The sequence below is a fragment of the Doryrhamphus excisus genome, chromosome 20, assembly GCF_030265055.1.
Source record: "Doryrhamphus excisus isolate RoL2022-K1 chromosome 20, RoL_Dexc_1.0, whole genome shotgun sequence".
NCBI lineage: Eukaryota > Metazoa > Chordata > Actinopteri > Syngnathiformes > Syngnathidae > Doryrhamphus > Doryrhamphus excisus.
The window spans coordinates 9,237,033-9,255,374 of record NC_080485.1 but is presented as its reverse complement, the minus strand read 5'-3'; the positions used below and the strand labels follow the sequence as shown (position 1 = coordinate 9,255,374).

Sequence of the window (18,342 nt, the reverse complement as noted above, 5' to 3'; positions counted from 1 at the left end):
AAATGACAGCATCAGCATGGTTTCTTTGATTACACGGGGGGGGGGGGCACCACCACACAGGGCCCCCCCTACTGGGATATGTTTGTATGCATATGTTTATTAAAATCAGGTTAATCCCTCAGCGATCCCTCACTTTCCTGGAGACACGCTGACTTGTGCCGGAGCACATTTACAATTACAACATGCAGCGAATTTCATGATTCCCCCAGAGGCCAAAAAAAAACGAGGAAAAACATGAGAGGAAGAAAGACAGGAATAAAAAGTCACTGAATTGACTATTCCTGAACAAATTATTATAATTTTATTGCGTCTAAAGGTAGAAGATATGGAACATCTGGTTCCCCCCTAAAGACACGTCTACTTGGACGAATGGAAAGATGTAATGATTCATGTAATTTTAGTCAATGATATGTGAAATATATGGACATAATAATAATGAATGCTGCGTTGTTGATGAATGTAATTAAGCCCCTCATTGTGCTCTGTGGATGCTGTCATTTTCAATCAAGATGTGACAGAGAGTTTGTTGGTGGTGAACAGATGGAATATGTTCTCATAAGACTTTAGTAGGATTACATACAAAAGTCACTGGGAAATTAGGGCTTTTACTTTAAAATAGCTTTAGCATTTACCACCCAACTTTTGGATATCTTGTATACAATTTTCAAAAATTATGACAAAATATAGAAATCCCTTGTTTGTTGTGGTTAATTGGTTCCATACCCGACATACACATACATTATTAGAGGGGCTGCACGATGGATGAGTGGTTAGCGTGCATACGTGGGTTTTCTCCGGTTTCCTCCCACATTCCAAAAACATGCTAGGTTAATTGGCCACTCCAAATTGTCCATAGGTATGAATGTGAGTGTGAATGGTTGTTTGTCTATATGTGCCCTGTGATTGGCTGGCCACCAGTCCAGGGTGTAGCCCGCCTCTCGCCTGAAGACTGAAGGCAAATAAAAAGCATAAGAATAACAGTGACGGAATCATTCTATTATTGAAAATGCTATAAGTGAAATCTGGGGTTCCACAAAGATCTGTATTTGAACCACTGCTATTAGTATATATCATCATATCATCCATTTTCTATGACGCTTATCCTCACATTGAAACCAATGTTATGATACTTTTTTAAAAATTAATTTGTTCATTGGTTTTATCACCAGGGTTGCGGGGACATGCTGGTGCCTATCCGAGCTGACTTCAGGCAAGAGGCAGGGTACACCCAAAATAAAAATAAAATGAATGAAGCTTATTAGAGCCTCCTAGACATGAACTAACACCCCTATAGTCACCTTTCCACTCCTATTACACAATATAGAGAATATAATAAGACTAAGTTAAACATTTAAGACTCGTGCTCGTGTGTGATGCTATACATGTCGGGCGTAGCATGGGTTACGGAGGTCGTAATTTGTGATATTTACAAATGTAAAAAGGCTAGGTAAACAGTAGCCCAATACCTCCCGTTCCTCGTCCTCCCCCTGGGAACTATGACCACATCTTCTTTACTTTTGGAACCAAACAGCTACAAAATTCCCTCCCCACACACCCAGCCAGTATCTGTCTAATTTGTATTGTGGCTCCCAGCGCCAGCCCCCGAGCCTGTACTGTCATCCCCACGCAGCACTCCAGCCCCCCCCCCCGTAAACCTGCTGGCGACAGTGGACCTCCCGACACCGCTCCACACTGCCAAGATCCACTGGCAGAAAAAGCCGCTAGATCAATGGCCTTCAACCTGAAAACCGCATCACATTCACATAATCTATGATGACTGAACAAACTGAATGCTCCGTAGCACATGAGATGTCGCGAAATCAAAATGTGACCACGTTATTAGCCTCAAAATTTCAACCCTGAAGCAGACCTCACAGCTAGGAGATGATGGTTCAATTCCACCCTCGGCCATCTCTGTGTGGAGTTTGCATGTTCTTCCCAATGCATGCGTGAGTTTTTTCCGGGTACTCCGGTTTCCTCCCACATTCCAAAAACATGCTAGGTTAATTGGCGACTCCAAATTGTCCATAGGTATGAATGTGAGTGTGAATGGTTGTTTGTCTATATGTGCCCTGTGATTGGCTGGCGACCAGTCCAGGGTGTACCCCGCCTCTTGCCCGAAGACAGCTGGGATAGGCTCCAGCAATACTGTAGCTACTAATAAAGTAGCCAGAGGAAAATCGAAGTATAAGAATAACAGTGATGGAATAATTTTATTATTGAAAATGCTAAAAGTGAAATATGGGGTTCCACAAAGATCTGTATTTGGACCACTGCTATTATATATCATATATGTACATATATGTATGAGGATAAGCAGTAGAAAATGAATGAATGAATCATATTGACCATGATTGTGGTGTGATGCTTCTCGTCGGGTTTATGACACTGCTGCTGAGGGATTGGGTAAATGGTGATTTTGATGGCAATAGTGATGGAAGGGATTGACTTTGACAGGACTTTTGCTAAAAAAACAAAAAAAACTAATTGTCTTCACTGATGGAGTACTTCATTGTTGGTGCTTACTTTCTTGTGTTGCCTAAATAATGTGTAATTTTGCTATTATTCAAAGATAGACACTTTCCACATGAATCAACAATAATTAATTTTATTTTGTATATTTTGTTTGATTTGCAAATTGTACTAAATTGCACCCACTCAATCCTTTCAGGCTTCCTCTTGCAGTTCATCAACATCCTCCACTAAATATTTGTCTTTATCTTTGGTATGTTTTATAGTTTAATTTCTTTGTTGCTAGGCAAACCTTACCCCTGTATTTATTATAAAAGCTTACTTCAATGCTGGTCTGTATGTTTAAATTCAGTATGTGTCCTCATTACTCAGAATTGTAAAAAGGTAGCTGTGCAGGTTCAGAGCGCCATACACCATGCATGCAAGGGGTGTGGCCTTGACAGCCCTGCAGTAAATTGTGTGCGGTGTGCATATGGCACCGAGGGATGCACAGTGCAGGGTAGAAACTGAATTTGCATTAAATATGCTTGTTTTGAACAAGACGTACTGCAACGTCGTCCCTGTTATAGACTACCCTGTTCTGCTTTACACTTTATTGAGGCTATACATCAAGGACAGTTACTAGCATACGTCTATGCATGCATATGTCATGTTTATATACCCAAGTGCAAAAAATACTTGGCATTTATTTGAAGGAGGCGTTCATTAGAGAGGAAAACTTAATTCGTACAGAAGCTTGTGAAAGTGCTGCTTGCTTCAACCTACCAGAAGCTCTATTGCAAAGTTACAAAAAAAACGAAGTTGTGAGCTGTACTGCAATATGCCTTTTTAAGACGGCTGTAAAACCATACCTGCTCTTTGATTGATAAACCCAATTCCAATGGCTTGGTTAGCCCAACGTATAAAATTCCTGTCTTTTACGTCTCATTTTGTGTGCCACTTGCGGACCTTAAAACATTGGTGTAACCGTGACAACATGAACTGAACTGTACCTGTATAAAAGGCACCAACACAGAATGGGAGGATCAAAGAAAGACAAAGATTGACAAGAATGACAATTTTCTGTGTCTGTGTATAGGGGACCAACACTGGTGCTGTGTGAAAGGTCACACTGATAGTAATATCAGAGTTCTGTATAAAAGAGAATAGGTCGTGGTGGATGACCTGGCCATTTTTTGGCTTCTGAGGTCTTAACAAAGGCGCAAAGCTGTGTGTAATACCCATTTTATCTTTACAATATCTACTTTTACTAAGTTCTGTGTAAAATGCACTGGTAATACCTGCCAGTTTTGGCTTAGTTTTGCAGTATTTATGTGTGAAATTCTACCTAGTAGCACTGCCTTTTCATGAGGAGGATAAAGATGGGGTAGCGTTCAAGTGGATACATCCACCATCGCAGACAGAAAATAATTTAAAACCACTGCCTTAACCCTTTTATCAGAATCAGAAATCAGAATCAGAAAAGGGTTTATTGCCAGGTATGATCAAACACATACTAGGAATTTGTTTTGGTGAAGTACTAGGTGCAGACACATCTATTAAAAAAAAAAAGAAAAATACAAATATACATTTATGGGGCATTTGGTCCATATCCTTTGCATCAATTGTTGCCGTGGAAACTTAGAAGCAAATGGAGCAATTTGTGGGTCCGTGTGTGCTTCTTGTAAGTAAGGACTATGTTGTAAGTGTGGCAAATTAGATGTCACTCTTAAGTCTTCAATTGAGTGGTTGCGGTTTCTATTGAGTGAAGTGGGTCTCCCATTGCTTACCCGGGTCAGCAGGAGCATGTCGGCCTGTTATGTGTGTATGGCATGGTGTGAATTGTGGTATGAACTCATATGTGTGTGTATGTGTGTGTTTGTGCATGCATTTAAGCGATATGTCTAACCTCTGTGGTTGGTGATTGCAGGCAATCCTTCCACCATCCAAAGCAAAAAAACCATAAAGCAGCGATTCCTCAAGCTGCTGCCATGCTGCACGCCCTCGGCCACCCCCTCAATCAGTGAAAGCAAGTCCTCATTCACTCTATGCACATCTTTAGTTTATCCTAGTGTGTTCTTATTCCCAGAAGAATTGAGCCCATACAGATACTGACACGTTCAGGGCACAACAGGCCCTACAAAGCACTCAAACTCCTGGGAGATATACTGGATGCTTTTGTTTTCAGGTAGAACACAGGTCATTGTTTTTTTTGTTTGTTTTTTTTTTTTACTTTATTTGGATCGTTTTGAGCGTTTGGAGCCTATCCCAGCTGTCTTCGGGCAAGAGGCGGGGTACACCATGCAAACTCCACACAGAGTGGGGAATTGAATTCGGGTCTCCTAGCGGTGAGGCTTGCGCACTAACCACTCTGTCACCGTGCAGCCTATAAAATTCATAATTTATCATTATTATTAGGTGTGTTTTGATATGGTTACTGTCCAACAAATTGACGCTAAATGATATTATTGTCAACATTTTTTGAGACTAAATAAACCACTAATGTTATGATATATAATAAAATATCTCGATAATGCAATTCTCGATAATGCATTTCCTGTCATGTTTCACTCTGTAAAGTTGTGGACTTGACGCTTATGACAAGTTTTTTCTCACAGGCATTATGTACGGTCCGTAAAACATTTGCAGCATTTCTAGAAATGCTGGCTTTTCAACTGTATTGAAAGTGAAAAGTGCATCTGATGTTGTACTTTTATTCTGAAAGATCTGATAGAATATATATATTTTGAAAGGCTTGCATCAGAAACATTCACTTTTCATTCTCTTTTATGGTATACAGACATTGTCTGCTGGAACCTGGTGGGATACATTGTGGCGGTCTACAATGACAATGCATTCCTAGATACTCTGGACCCTGAAATGTGTATATAAGAGAGAGCGGGAGAATGGTTTATGCACATTGACAAGTTTAGTGGGGGTATAAAAGCAATAGCTTGTGAAGGTCAAACTTGGGAGTTGGAGTGAGAATAAAATGGGAAAATGTATGCTGTTGATTGTCTGCACCTTGTTTTCATCACACTATCAAACGCCATCATCATTTTCTTCAGTCCACTCTCTAAAATTGGTTTCAGCTTCCTTTTTTTTCGAGCAAAGTGTTTCATTTTGGTGGGGTTTTTTATAAAGGAAGACTGAACTTTTGTATGGAATTTCATCCATTTTGTCAATGTTGTCTTATTTAAGACATTAACACATGTCTTTCCCGTTTCTGAGCGCTAACAACTGATGCAACGGATCTCTAAAGAGAGAAAAACTTGAAGCATGATGCAACTAACAATTTACACTATAAAGCTTTAAAAAAAAACATGAAATGTTCAATTTACATAACATGACCTGCATATTAACCAAGCTACAGTGACACTGTTATTGTAGTAGCTAACACTCAAGAACTACTTTTCTGGCGTAGTGACACAGTGACCCACTCACAGCTCCTCACGCCACTTATACGAGATGTAACATAAGCTAATGGAGTTAGCCTGTCTGTTTGAATTGATCCCATTGCCGTGTCTATAGTCTGTTAGCACGACATGCTACATGCTAATGTTATGAGAAGTGTTTCACTGTTGTATTGCTTTTACCTGCAAACTGCTCATCGGGCATTAATCGCATGAGTTTAACACCAACAGCCATGCAAAATAGCATATTGTGTCGCGCAGGAGTCCATGAGGACCAGGCAGCTCTTTGTTTAACAGGAGCCAATCAGGAGCTATAAAAGCTCGTAAACAAATCAGAAACAACACAAGGTCATTACTCAATATAGCAGTCTGACTCACGGTGTCATCTTACAAACAACATAAAACACTCATCACGCAGCGACTTAACACTCAAAAGGTTTACCTCATGATTTACCAAATATACAAACATGTACCAATGCCAGTCCCATTGTAGGCTCATATTGGTGCATGTTTGTATATTTCATAGGTGCGCTTTTTGAGTGTTAAGTTGCTGTGTGATAATTTGGATGTTTTTTTATTGTGTAATTTAGCCGCAGATTAGGTGCACCATTGTAGAAGCCACAAGGTTTAACGTTTAATAAAGTAACGGGCTTATACGTCATAATTTACGGTAAACTGAGGCATTCATTGGAGTATTTACGGAATGCCAATTACTGCGAAATGATGATGCTAACATGTCCCTCTTGTCCCTTCCGCAGACAGCTTAGAAGATGACTTTGAACTCTCCACTGTGTGTCATCGGCCCGAAAGCATGGACAAGCTGGAAGAGCAAACAAAGTTCACCAAAAAGGAGCTGCAAGTTCTCTACAGGGGCTTCAAGAATGTACGTCCACTAAAGGAGAAACACTCATGACAGAAAAGATGATGATGTGTTTATGTATGACTTTATGCATATATTAGGAGTGTCCGAGCGGTGTGGTGAATGAGGAGAATTTTAAGAGCATCTACTCCCAGTTCTTTCCTCAGGGAGGTGAGTCAGTTGACTACTGATTGCTTCATATTTGGAAAACATCAAGAATAATGTCACTTTTAATATTTTGACACTAATATGTAACAAATGAGTCGAACAATATTAGAAACACTAAGTGATTTTTACTTGTAGAAGATGACATACAATTGAAGTGAAGTGTCCAGTAAGAATATAGCATACAGTGGAGCCTTGGTTAGCATTGAAAATTTTGCCTCGGTTTATGTACATTTACCGTTTAGCATCCAAAATGGCGCACATCTTTCCCTGTTATTAATACACTATATGTGTTCTTAATGTATTATTTTTTTAAATCACAAAACATCCTACTGGGGCGGAACGGCGGTCGAGTGGTTAGCGCGCAGACCTCACAGCTAGGAGACCAGGGTTCGATTCCACCCTCTGCCATCTCTGTGTGGAGTTTGCATGTTCTCCCCGTGCATGCGTGGGTTTTCTCCGGGTACTCCGGTTTCCTCCCACATTCCAAAAACATGCTAGGTTAATTGGCAACTCCAAATTGTCCATAGAGATGGCCAAGTGGGGAATTGAATTCAAGTCTCCTAGCTGTGAGGCCTGCGCGCTAACCACTCTGTCACCGTGCAGCCTATAAAATTTATAATTTATCATTATTATTAATATTAGGTGTGTTTTGAAATGGTTACTGTCCAACAAATTGATGCTTAATTAAATTATTGTCAACATTTTTTAAGACCAAATAAACCACTAATGTTATGATATATAATAAAATATCACAATAATGCAATATTTACTTTAATGTGTCATGTTTCACTCTGTAAAGTTGTGGAATTGACGCTTATGACAAGTATTTTCGGTCTGTAAAACATTTGCAGCATTTCTAGAAATGCTGGCTTTTCAACTGTATTAAAAAGTAGCATTTCTTTGGTATGTATTTAACTACGCTCTCAGTGAACGCACACCATTTTGTGCTTTTTCGTTTGCATTTACTTCTACAAAACATCCTACTGCCCGTCTGTGATGTTATTAATCATAAAACTCTAAAAATGTTTTTTTTTTTTAACATTTTTGGCTTTCTGGAATGGATTAATTGCATTTCCATTGTTCCATTGATTTGTTTAGCGTCCCTCTTGGTTAGACTTGGACCTTCTGGAATGAATTAATGACGCCAACCAAGGTTCCATTGTACATTCATGAAGAAGCAAGGCACTTCATCTCATTCCATGATGTTTAGTTCAATTAAATGTGAACCACTTTGCCTCTAGTTATATCATTTTTTTATAAATCTATATTTAGCTTCCTGCTCAGCTCGGTTTCAGGTTTAAGAAGGCATTCCTTTGCAAGTGTGTCTGTGTGTCTTTGCAGATTCCAGTATGTATGCGCACTTCCTGTTTGAAGCCTTCGACACCGACAAGAACGGCTCTGTTAGTTTTGAGGTGACCTTTTCATTTTCGTATCAGACATGCTTGAGCGCATCGAGCTTATTGTTATTGTTGTCAGGATGTAAGCTGAATAGTTCCCTCCTCTCTCAGGACTTTGTGTTCGGCCTGTCAATCATTCTGAGGGGGACCATTAATGACCGGTTAAACTGGGCCTTTAACCTCTATGACCTGAACAAGGACGGCTGCATCACCAAAGAGGTCACTTTTCTTACTTGGAATGAATACCTTCCATTCACTGTCACTTTCATTAACCTTTGCAGAACTGTCTGCTGTTTTAATGAGCTATTAGGCTGATTAATCATGGCAATTACATATGCATTCATTTATTTATACATTGAATAGCCACACTGGTTCATTATTCTCATTTTGCAGAATGAATAGATTGATTAACTCATTCAATATCAGCCATTTTTCAAAAGCTGTCCCTCTTTGTTTTGATGATTTTGTACTGGTTTTTCAAAGCGGACACAATATTGTGGTCTTGGGCTTATATAGACATGGTATATACCAAGAAAAAAGCATTAGACTCTCATCTTGCATCAGAAAGAAGAAGTTTATTTCTACCTTTTTCAGTTTTGTTGATCATAGGTAAGTTTCAGCAAAATACCAGTTTTCACTTTGACACAAATTTAGCAATAAAATTTAGCCAACATGTCTAAACAACAATACCATAATAGAAACAACACAAAAAACGGTTGTTTTGGATGAAATTTGTTTTAAATAAATAGAATTTTCACATTTGCAATTAAACTCTGTGTATGGACGTGTTAAAATGTATCTTCAATTTGAAACCTCCCTTGTATTATTATTATTATTATTATTGTATTAACTGCGAGAATTTCATTTAACACTTAAAAAATCTTATGAATATGTCTTCGGGAGCGAGCGGTCAGGTTGCAAAAAAAAATAATGACGTCTTCGGGAGCAAATGAGTTAATCATGGTTTAGTGGATTAGATTAATCATGGTTAGTTTGCAGAAATCATTTTTCCAGTTAAAAATAATAATAAATACAAATAAAAAAATGTTTTTTTAGATATAAATTGACCCGTTGTTATGATTTTGTTGATGCATCTATTCTATGTATTTGTTTGTTTATTTGTGGTTCCATATATGAGGTAAAAATATATATTTTTAATTATGTGTTTAATTACTCATAGCCAAGACATGAGAAAAATCTCTCTGCACACCACCGAGTGTGTCTAATCTCTGGAATAAATGGCAAAAGGTGGCTACACAGGTTAATTATGTACCTTCTGCCATCTAGTGGAAGAGCATTAAATGACACACAAACTCTTACCAGCTTCAGCCACCATCTTCACAAGGTCTTTAGCTTTGGTTCTGAGATTGATTCTCACATTTCGGACCAAAATATGTCCCAAATACCCTTCCTGAGCGGTATGGAAATCTGTTTTTCTGAGGATTGTTTGTACAGATGAACGTGTGGCAACTTCCAGTTTCTGGAAATTGCACCCAAGGATGAACCAGACTTGTAGAACTCGACAATTATTTTCATGATATTTAGGCTGATTTGCCATAATGTCAGATAAGGAAAGTGTGTTTGAGGTGTGGCATTAGAATGCATGCACAGATGTACCTGCAAACTAACCTGAATATTCTTAACCTGTCATCATCATGAAATAAATGAAACAGAAATACTTTTGGTCATCCTAACTGACCTAAAACTGTCAATTTTAGACAGTGAGAAAAAAAAGTTGGACACTAATTATATAATACGAGTTTGTAATTCCTTCAGTTCCACCGTCATTGTTTTCTTCTCTTTGCAGGAGATGCTGGATATCATGAAGTCCATCTACGACATGATGGGGAAGTACACGTACCCCACTATGCAGGATGATGCACCAAGAGAGCATGTGGAGAGCTTCTTCCAGGTCATAACATAACTTTGTTTAAAACCAATAACAGTTGGCACCAAAAAAAGTAGCCCAGAGGTAAGCACTGATTAAATCTGTGGCTGCTATGCTTTCTTTCTTTCTTTCAGAAAATGGACCGAAATCAAGATGGTGTGGTTACTATAGAGGAGTTTATCGAGTCGTGTAAAAAGGTAAGACACTGATAGGTACAGTATTTCACAAAAATGAGTACACAACTCACATTTCAGCTGCCATTACTGTATATCTTGGCTATTAGTTAACAGTACATTACATTTTACACATTCAGAAATAATTACAGGCATACAATACACAATAAGACACTTACAAACAATACAGGTTAACAACTTGATGTATTTTCCTGCTGTAGAAGTGAATTGACTTGGATTCATAACTGCAGGACTTATTTTCCCTTGCAGATAGCGCCATCAAACCACTTTGTATTTAAAAAAAATATATTAAAAAAAATATAATTCTGCTAATAGCTAAGGCTCTAATGTAACAAAAACAGTGTTTAGATCAGGGGTCTCAAACTCAATTTACTTGGGGGCCACTGGAGCTCGGGTCTGGGTGAGATTGGGCCGTATCAGGTTTTCCAAAAAAAAAAAAAAAAACGCATTTATTAAAAACAAAAATTTTTTAAAAACTTCGCTGTGGTTCCAATTTTCTACAAGAAAAGCTCTGATAAAACATTCCACTGTTCTCAAATATCTTACTTTTTATTTTTCTACACAAAATAAGATGGAAAATGAATAAACAAATCAAGAATAAAGAAAATCAATCAGTAATAAATAAATATTATAATAATAATAATAAAACGGCAAATAATAAAAACTTAAGAAACCACATATAGTTTTGTGGGTAAACAAATTATTTTTTTCAGATTAAAATGAACAAAGCATTATTAGAGCCCTGTAGACATGACAAAACACGACTATAGTCACATTTATACTCTTTTTATTTACAACATATTGCGCAACTGCAGGGTCTTGAGACACATGCTAACTCGCAAACTAGAGAGCTAGCGACCTAAATGGTAGCCTTCAAGTTATTTCCTTTAAACTTAAATAGCCAAAAACTTACCACTTCCACATGGATTGGGAGGATAACTATTAACAGTTATTTAACCTTTAACATGAACATTAATCAAATGTAATAATTTGTTCTGGGTACATGATACCATACAGCATCCATATCAAACTTGCGCGGGCCGCACTAACATTAAACTTTCATATCAAGGCGGGGGCCTCAAACTAGTGTCCTGCGGGCCACATGTGGTCCGCGGGCCGCGTGTTTGAGACCCCTGGTTTAGATACTGCAGTTGAACTTTAAGTGACTTGTTCCCAAACTGTCCTGTGTCTCTAGGATGAGAACATCATGCAGTCCATGCAGTTATTTGACAATGTCATCTAAAGAAGAGGCTCAGGGAGGGTGCTGGTCCCGGGAAGCAGGGGGGGTTGAAGGTATCAGAGTTAGTGTGTGCGTATTTGTGTGTGCGTGTGGACCTTCTCCGGATTGGAAGCGAGAGGGAAGCGACAGCAACCCCCCCCCAAGGTGAAGCAACAGTGGAAGACTCTTCCTCGTCTGTGGAGGAACACTGGAAAAGAAGGCAAGCAGCAGGCTCACAGACACGAGCACAAGCCCCCCCCCCTCCATTCACCTCTTTTATTTTCTTCTCCTTCCGGATGGGCCTCTAAGACCTCTAGATCCATGTGAATCTGATCCAGACTTTGTGCATGTGGCACTGCTGTGAAACGCACGCTGCGGCCGACGAGAAGGACATTTCTGACAATTGGGGGGCTCAAACATGAACTGATTTCAGTATCGCATGATGATGTCACTTATAACGTTATTTAGCGAGGCGCTCCAAAGTCTGCGTGTCCGTCTGCTGTTTCCCGGTCATCCACAGGTGCCTCACCCTTTGTGTGCGTGCATGTGCAACAGGAATGACTTTCATCATGCATATGGAAGATGAGACTGGGAATATCACCCCCCCTGTCCCCCCCTTTTTCTGTCATCATAGGATTCTGATTCTTCCAAACTATTACAGTCGGTCCCAGTTGTTCTAGCCTTTACAAATAAGCAGGAGTAGACAGCCAGGCTGTGTTTGTCAACTTGTTGTGATCACAAGAGTCATGTCGTCATAGCAGGTTTTACATTTTTTACATGAAAATTTAACTAAAACATTTTCTTTGCAACAAATTAGCAGGTTTTCAGAGTGTGAGGTGCAGCAGCTTGAGAAAAATAAAGTGGAACCTCCAAAGTGAAACGCCATAAAACCCAAATTTGGAGCGGAAAAATAAAATATATCTCATATCACTCGACACTTTAGGTTTTATTTCTCCTTTTTCCAAATTTGTGTTTCCACCACAGAAATGTGTGATAACCATAGACTCAAAAAATGGAACTACAACAAGTGTCAGGCTGCTCAGTGCAATAATATAATTAAATCAATAATTTACAATATTTTTTTGCTGTACAACACATTCATTTTAGCAATACTATTAAATGATACTAGATGAAAGTATTACTCCGCAACTACCTTCCTTCTGCTTTACTGTATTGGCATTTTTAAATGGTGAGTATCCAGCCATCCATTTTCTATGCCACTTATCCAAACTGTATTTTTACTTTATTTTAGTTTTATTAAATACAGAATGTAACCTACTGTTATTATACTAGTATGACAGTTAAATTGTATAATTATGAGTCTGGAAAAAATTACATTATTTCCTATGGGAATATATGTAGTGTTGAAATTGTTTGACTTTGGAGGTTTGACTATCTTTACAGATTAAATGCAAATGGTTGAAGTAGGGAAGGCTGGCTTGCTGTCACACTTTAAAAATCCCTGATTTAGGCTAAATTTACAATGTAATTCCATTTTTTTTTAAAAAAAGTAATTGTGTGTGTGTGTGTAATGTTAAAAGTCATATCTTCCCTTTTTCTCTGTTACACCAAAGAAGAAACATTTGGCCTGTCTATTATAGGAATAAAGAAATGTGTTGTAAATTGGCAAGGACCAATCAGAACACCTTCTTCCTCACCTCATTCATTTTTTTAAGACTTAATGTTAAGAGATTACATCAAAGTGCATGAGGAATTTGCTTTCCCCCCCCCCAAATGAATTACTGTACACAAGTAGACAGCAATAATCACTTCCCACTCCTTTCTGTGAGAACATGATAGAATCATAATAATCCATTTTTATTCTATTTACATCTGATTGCTCCTCGCCAGTCTTCAGCTCCCACAAGTCAGGCCCTTTTATTCCCCCGCATGTAATCTGTCTAGAGTACTGACAACTAACCTGTTGTTCCGACTTCTGTTAGCGAGCCTCTTAACTAGTTACATTACATAATGAAAATATGTATATTTTGTACAGAGATAATAAAATCAGTTACTATGCATACTGACTGTACATGATTTTATTAAAGTCGTACAAGGACATTTTTCTGCATAATGTATCATCACCATGTTAACATTTAGTACACAACTTAAATATACGCTTTATACAGTAAAATCCAGCTCAGCTTGAAGGCAGAGTGTAGTAGACATAGTAATTTAGTGATTAAATTTGCATTTAAAAAAAATATTTACGTTGCGGCAGTGGCTCAGGACATAGAGCAGTTCGTTCGGAAACCGGATGGCTGTCCACACTGGTACATGAATGTGAGTATGTGTTTGGAGAGGCCGCAAACATTATTTGGGCATTTTTCTGAGCTCGGCTAGAACCCAAATGGCGAGTGAGAGAAGCGCCACAGATCCAGACTGGTGGGTCGCTGCCAGCGGAGTGGGCACATACAGTAACAAGGTGCTGATTCCCAGTGCAACCTGAGGAACCAGAACACAGTTCAAGACCTGGTTTACATGCAACGAACTTCTTATATGCACAATTACCTGTCCGTATGCCATTGCTGCTAGGAGGCTGATGGCTATCTTAGCTCTCCTAGGAAGAACCATCCTTCTGGAGAAGAGATAGAGCCCAGTGATGGCTGTCAAAGAGGTGATTGCCTGGAGAACAGAAAAATAGGCTTCATGATCAGAGGCGCAAGTTGCAGGGTGTATCTCTTCTGACAAACTCAAGTCCTATAGGAGTCTCTAATGACGCACAAACATGTCCTAGACCACGCTCAAAAATGGACGTACCAAGATCCTGTGGTCAAACTGAACAGTTGTGGGGTTTTCAAAGAAGTTCTGCAATGTGGGAGAAAAGGCCAGAAGGTCATCCGGAATCCAGCGTTCTCCCATCTTAGGGAACGAGTTGTACACCAGGCCGGCATCCAATCCAGCGACGAAAGCACCTGAAATAAATATTTGTGTTAAGTACTGGTGTGCATGTAAATCATTAAATTACCATTACATAGTTTCAGCTTTTTGATGGTAAACACTAATTACATTTAAAAGAGATCCTATAGACATTTGTGTCATCAAAAGAAAACATAACATCTATGTAAACACAGTTAAGAGTTAAAATTAAGGGTGTCATAAGACACAAGACGAGACAATACACTCAACAATATACAATATACGTACAATATAAGTTGGGTCCACAAGACAAGATGAGATTGTCACAATTTTCAGAAAAGTATAATGAAAAAGTATGACTAGTATGATATGACAATGCAGGTGGCGTTTTTACATGTTTATTTTCCTACAAATTGACACTAAACAATTACTGTCAGCATATTTTGAGACCAAATAAACCACTCTTATAATATATAATAATGTTATCATACTAAATCAGCAATATTTCCATTAATATGTCCTATTTTGCTCTGTAAAATTATGGAATTGCATTCTCACAGGCATTTCATGCTCTCTGACATTTGCAGCATTTCTTGAAATGCTGGCTTTTCAACTGTATTAAAGAGCAGAATTTCTTTTGCGATTCATAAGTTGTGGCCAGGGCTGCACGGCGGTTGTTTGGTTAGCGCGCAGACCTCACAGCTAGGAGACCCGAGTTCAATCCCACCCTCGGCCATCTCTGTGTGGAGTTTGCATGTTCTCCCCGTGCATGCGTGGGTTTTCTCCGGGTACTCTGGTTTCCCTTCACATTCCAAAAACATGCTAGGTTAATTGGCGACTCCAAATTGTCCATAGGTATGAATGGTTGTTTGTCTATATGTGCCCTGTGATTGGCTGGCGACCGGTCCAGGGTGTACCCCGCCTCTCCCCCGAAGACAGCTGGGATAGGCTCCAGCACCCCGCGCCACCCTCGTGAGGATAAGCGGTAGAAAATGAATGAATGAATGAATGTCAGTTATGGAATTGCAATTTATGCCATGTATTTTCTCACAGGCATTTCATACTGTCTGACATTTGCAGCATTTCTTGAAATGCTGGCTTTTCAACTGTATTAAAGAGCAGAATTTCTTTTGCGATTCATAACTTGAGTCCACCACTTTTCAAACAAATTCACCATTTTGGCTCATCCGTGTTGATGAGCTCAACTTGCATCTTTTTCCCTCCTAGGTCTACTATGTCACCTTGCATTGCTGCTCATGCGGCTACACTCTTCCGCTGTGTGCATGCTAGGCCACCCTTCTCCCAAAGCAACTGTAAAAAAGCTCACTCCATTCAACCCGTTTTTAAACAGAATGCTGTTATTCTATAAAACATTAAGGGGCTAAACCAACGCACTGTTGACTTCATAATACCTGAAAGAGCTGTGAGGAAGACAAGCCCACCCGTGCCTTTGGCAAACCTCCGAAGCTGCATGAGACGTTTGGTTTCTGCCAACTTCATAAGATAAAGCACAGACATTAATCAATCAAGAGACAGAATACGTGTGGATGAAGTATTGCACCTGTGAGGAAGTACCTTGTGTGCAGGCAGCATTAGCGTGAGGCCGGTCCACAGGCTGGCACAGTAAAGGAGTAAAGCAGAACCAAGGTGAGCACTTAGTCGATACTGGCTGACCCTCGGAATGTCGTGGGACTCTGGTTTCTCCTCCAGACCACTTTTGACCATGTACCAACCCAACAAACCCTGTCAAAACACACAAAATACTTGTGATGCTCTATCATAATGTACATCAACTTATTACCGTCCATGTTTTTCACCTGGAAGAAGACAAATCCACAAAGACCCAACACTTTCCCCTTCATGGAACGAGTGAAGTAGCCTTTCCTCCAGAAGTACACAGTGGGGAGAATGTAGGCCAGTCCCACCAGCCTGCCCCACATACGGTGACCCCACTCCATGTAGAAGATGAACTTGAACTCTGACAGAGTCATGTCATGATTCATTCTAGGATGACAGATCATTTGTATCGTGTGAGATTGAGATAGAAATTCAAGGATACAATCATCACCTGCAAGGAAATTTTTTTCATCAACATGTCAACAATTCTTTTAACCCGATGCGGTAAAAGTCAAAAGGTTTACAAATAGTATTGGTAATGGTATTTCATTTGAACATGCATCAGATTACAATTGAATGCATCACATAATCAGTTCACAGTTCCACATGTCCAAAAGGAGTAGGAAGAAGCAAAGCTTATTAAATCCTACCCCTCCATCTGGTACTTTTACAATCAGTAACAGTTACATTTGTTCACTTCCTGCTTATTTACTTATAACGTAACGTAAAACATGTCTGCAAATCAAACATCATGGGAAATTAAATGCACCTGCTTAATAAGAACAGCAAACGCCATCTTACATCTTGAATTCAGGAAACTGTTGGTACTTGGAGAACTCCGCCTGCCATTCTGCCTCTGACTGAGGGGGTTTCATCTCTCTCACCAGGTGCCAGTCCACCATGGAAAGACCGGATTCTGTTAATCTGATTTATGAAAAAAAAAAATATATATATATATATATATATACACAATCAATCAACCACAGGTACTTGACACACATGGATGACAGGCATTGTGATATTTACCTAGTAACGCCACCAAGGACAACAGCACCCACCACAAGGCCACTACAGCCTAGTAACCAGCGACCTACTATCCTGTTTGTGGATGCATTGGGGACACTGACTGCTGCTGCCGGCGAGGATGAAGCTCCTGCCTCGGCTGTGATGGTGCTGTGGCCCCTTCTCACCAGCCAGTATCGTAACTGTGCACCCTGGCAAAGTAACATCAGATATTTCAGGACTACAGTTCAGTGATTCTGAGGCTGTTAGGGTTTGCACGTGTAACCACTGATCTTGCAGCAATGTCATATGACATTAGCATGCATACTTGACAGCTGAGTAATGCAACTAAACTATCAAATCAGTTATAATAAATAAGCTCCATGTGAGACAAATTAATTGACTAATTTATAATACTTCACATCACTAATAGCACCTTCTGTACATCGAATTCGAAACTCTTCCCAGTCTTCCTAGCTAGGTTAGTAGTTAGCTTGGATGTATCATACTTACGTTACTGTGTCGATTTCCCCCTCCGGCTCGTCTACAACCGTTTAATATCGTTGTCCTTATCGAAGCTAGCAACATGTTTGTTTATTAGGCTATTAATATTAATCAAAAGTAGCACAAGTTCACCACTAAGGATGCTGTCAGTGACGCTCTGCTCACAGCGTTTACACAACCATGTTGCTTAACATTAGCTTGAACTTTCAACTCTGACGTCACAACGTCACCAAAATAGTTGGCGAACTTTTTTTTAATTTTCAAATATTTGTGATTTCACAAAAAAATACATATTGATGATATAACTGTAAAAATAGTCATATTTTTACACATTTTTTCAAAGCGGAACTCTTAGTCTTGTGGGCTTTCATTTGTCTTATAGCGTATGCCGCTCGGGCGGCTATACTTGTACTGCTGATGTTCGCCGGTCCACTCGTGGAACCTTGTGTAAAGAAATCAACGCCCCGGAAGTGGCTAACCCACAGCCGTGTTTGTTAGCTACTTACAGCTAAACGTCAACTATTACAATGTCTCATTGACAGGTAGTTGTATGAATGAAAACACGATTATATGAGGCAAAAAATAATATTGATTCTCTTTGTTCATCCAGGTCGTCATTATGGCAGATGTTTTTTTAATGGAGGTGTGTGTGGACTCCGTGGAGTCTGCTGTCAATGCGGAGCGAGGAGGTAGGTTGTGTAGTTTTGTCAATTGTAACTTTAAACAACTAAACGTAATACTGTTATACACTCAGTTATTATAACAGTTCTA

At 39.3% G+C, this 18,342-nt stretch overlaps 3 protein-coding genes across 12 annotated transcripts in view; 2 read left to right on the top strand and 1 right to left on the bottom strand.

The window, feature by feature from the left end:
• Positions 1-13,627, top strand: part of LOC131108260 (Kv channel-interacting protein 2) — a 114,470-nt gene extending 100,843 nt beyond the window's left edge. For 3 of the 8 annotated variants that reach the window (XM_058059169.1, XM_058059168.1, XM_058059170.1), the window contains exons 2-8: positions 6,623-6,747; positions 6,825-6,894; positions 8,233-8,303; positions 8,400-8,507; positions 10,096-10,200; positions 10,311-10,373; positions 11,566-13,626. In XM_058059169.1, coding sequence (XP_057915152.1) covers positions 6,623-6,747; positions 6,825-6,894; positions 8,233-8,303; positions 8,400-8,507; positions 10,096-10,200; positions 10,311-10,373; positions 11,566-11,613 — 590 coding nt within the window. In that variant the 3' untranslated portion in view covers positions 11,614-13,626. Of the gene's footprint in view, positions 1-4,381; positions 4,485-4,608; positions 4,640-6,622; positions 6,748-6,824; positions 6,895-8,232; positions 8,304-8,399; positions 8,508-10,095; positions 10,201-10,310; positions 10,374-11,565 lie in introns of those variants that run through there. The other 5 variants (XM_058059167.1, XM_058059165.1, XM_058059163.1 and 2 more) reach the window with 4 other exon arrangements.
• LOC131108259 (cytochrome c oxidase assembly protein COX15 homolog) lies at positions 13,387-18,073 on the bottom strand. Its single transcript, XM_058059162.1, has 9 exons — positions 17,581-18,073; positions 17,092-17,279; positions 16,867-16,989; positions 16,266-16,452; positions 16,024-16,191; positions 15,861-15,942; positions 14,350-14,504; positions 14,101-14,214; positions 13,387-14,034 (listed from the first exon to the last, which is right to left on the bottom strand). The coding sequence occupies exons 1-9, from the start codon at positions 17,653-17,655 to the stop codon at positions 13,903-13,905; spliced, it is 1,224 nt and encodes a 407-aa protein (XP_057915145.1). The 5' UTR covers positions 17,656-18,073; the 3' UTR covers positions 13,387-13,902.
• cutc (cutC copper transporter homolog (E. coli)) overlaps positions 17,954-18,342 on the top strand; it is a 5,290-nt gene continuing 4,901 nt past the window's right edge. For 2 of the 3 annotated variants that reach the window (XM_058059174.1, XM_058059173.1), the window contains exons 1-2: positions 17,954-18,113; positions 18,182-18,260. In XM_058059174.1, the coding sequence (XP_057915157.1) occupies positions 18,191-18,260 (70 nt within the window). In that variant the 5' untranslated portion in view covers positions 17,954-18,113; positions 18,182-18,190. The remainder of the gene's footprint in view (positions 18,114-18,181; positions 18,261-18,342) is intronic. The other variant, XM_058059172.1, reaches the window with a different exon arrangement.

Bases quoted from the DNA above. Each gene is read 5' to 3' on its own strand.
- LOC131108259 (XM_058059162.1), bottom strand. From the start codon at position 17,655: ATGTTGCTAGCTTCGATAAGGACAACGATATTAAACGGTTGTAGACGA. The intron at 17,280-17,580 runs GTAAGTATGATA...TTACTTTGCCAG, and splicing joins GGGGAAATCGACACAGTAAC to GGTGCACAGTTACGATACTG. The intron at 16,453-16,866 runs GTAAGATGGCGT...CTGTCATCCTAG, and splicing joins CAGTTTCCTGAATTCAAGAT to AATGAATCATGACATGACTC.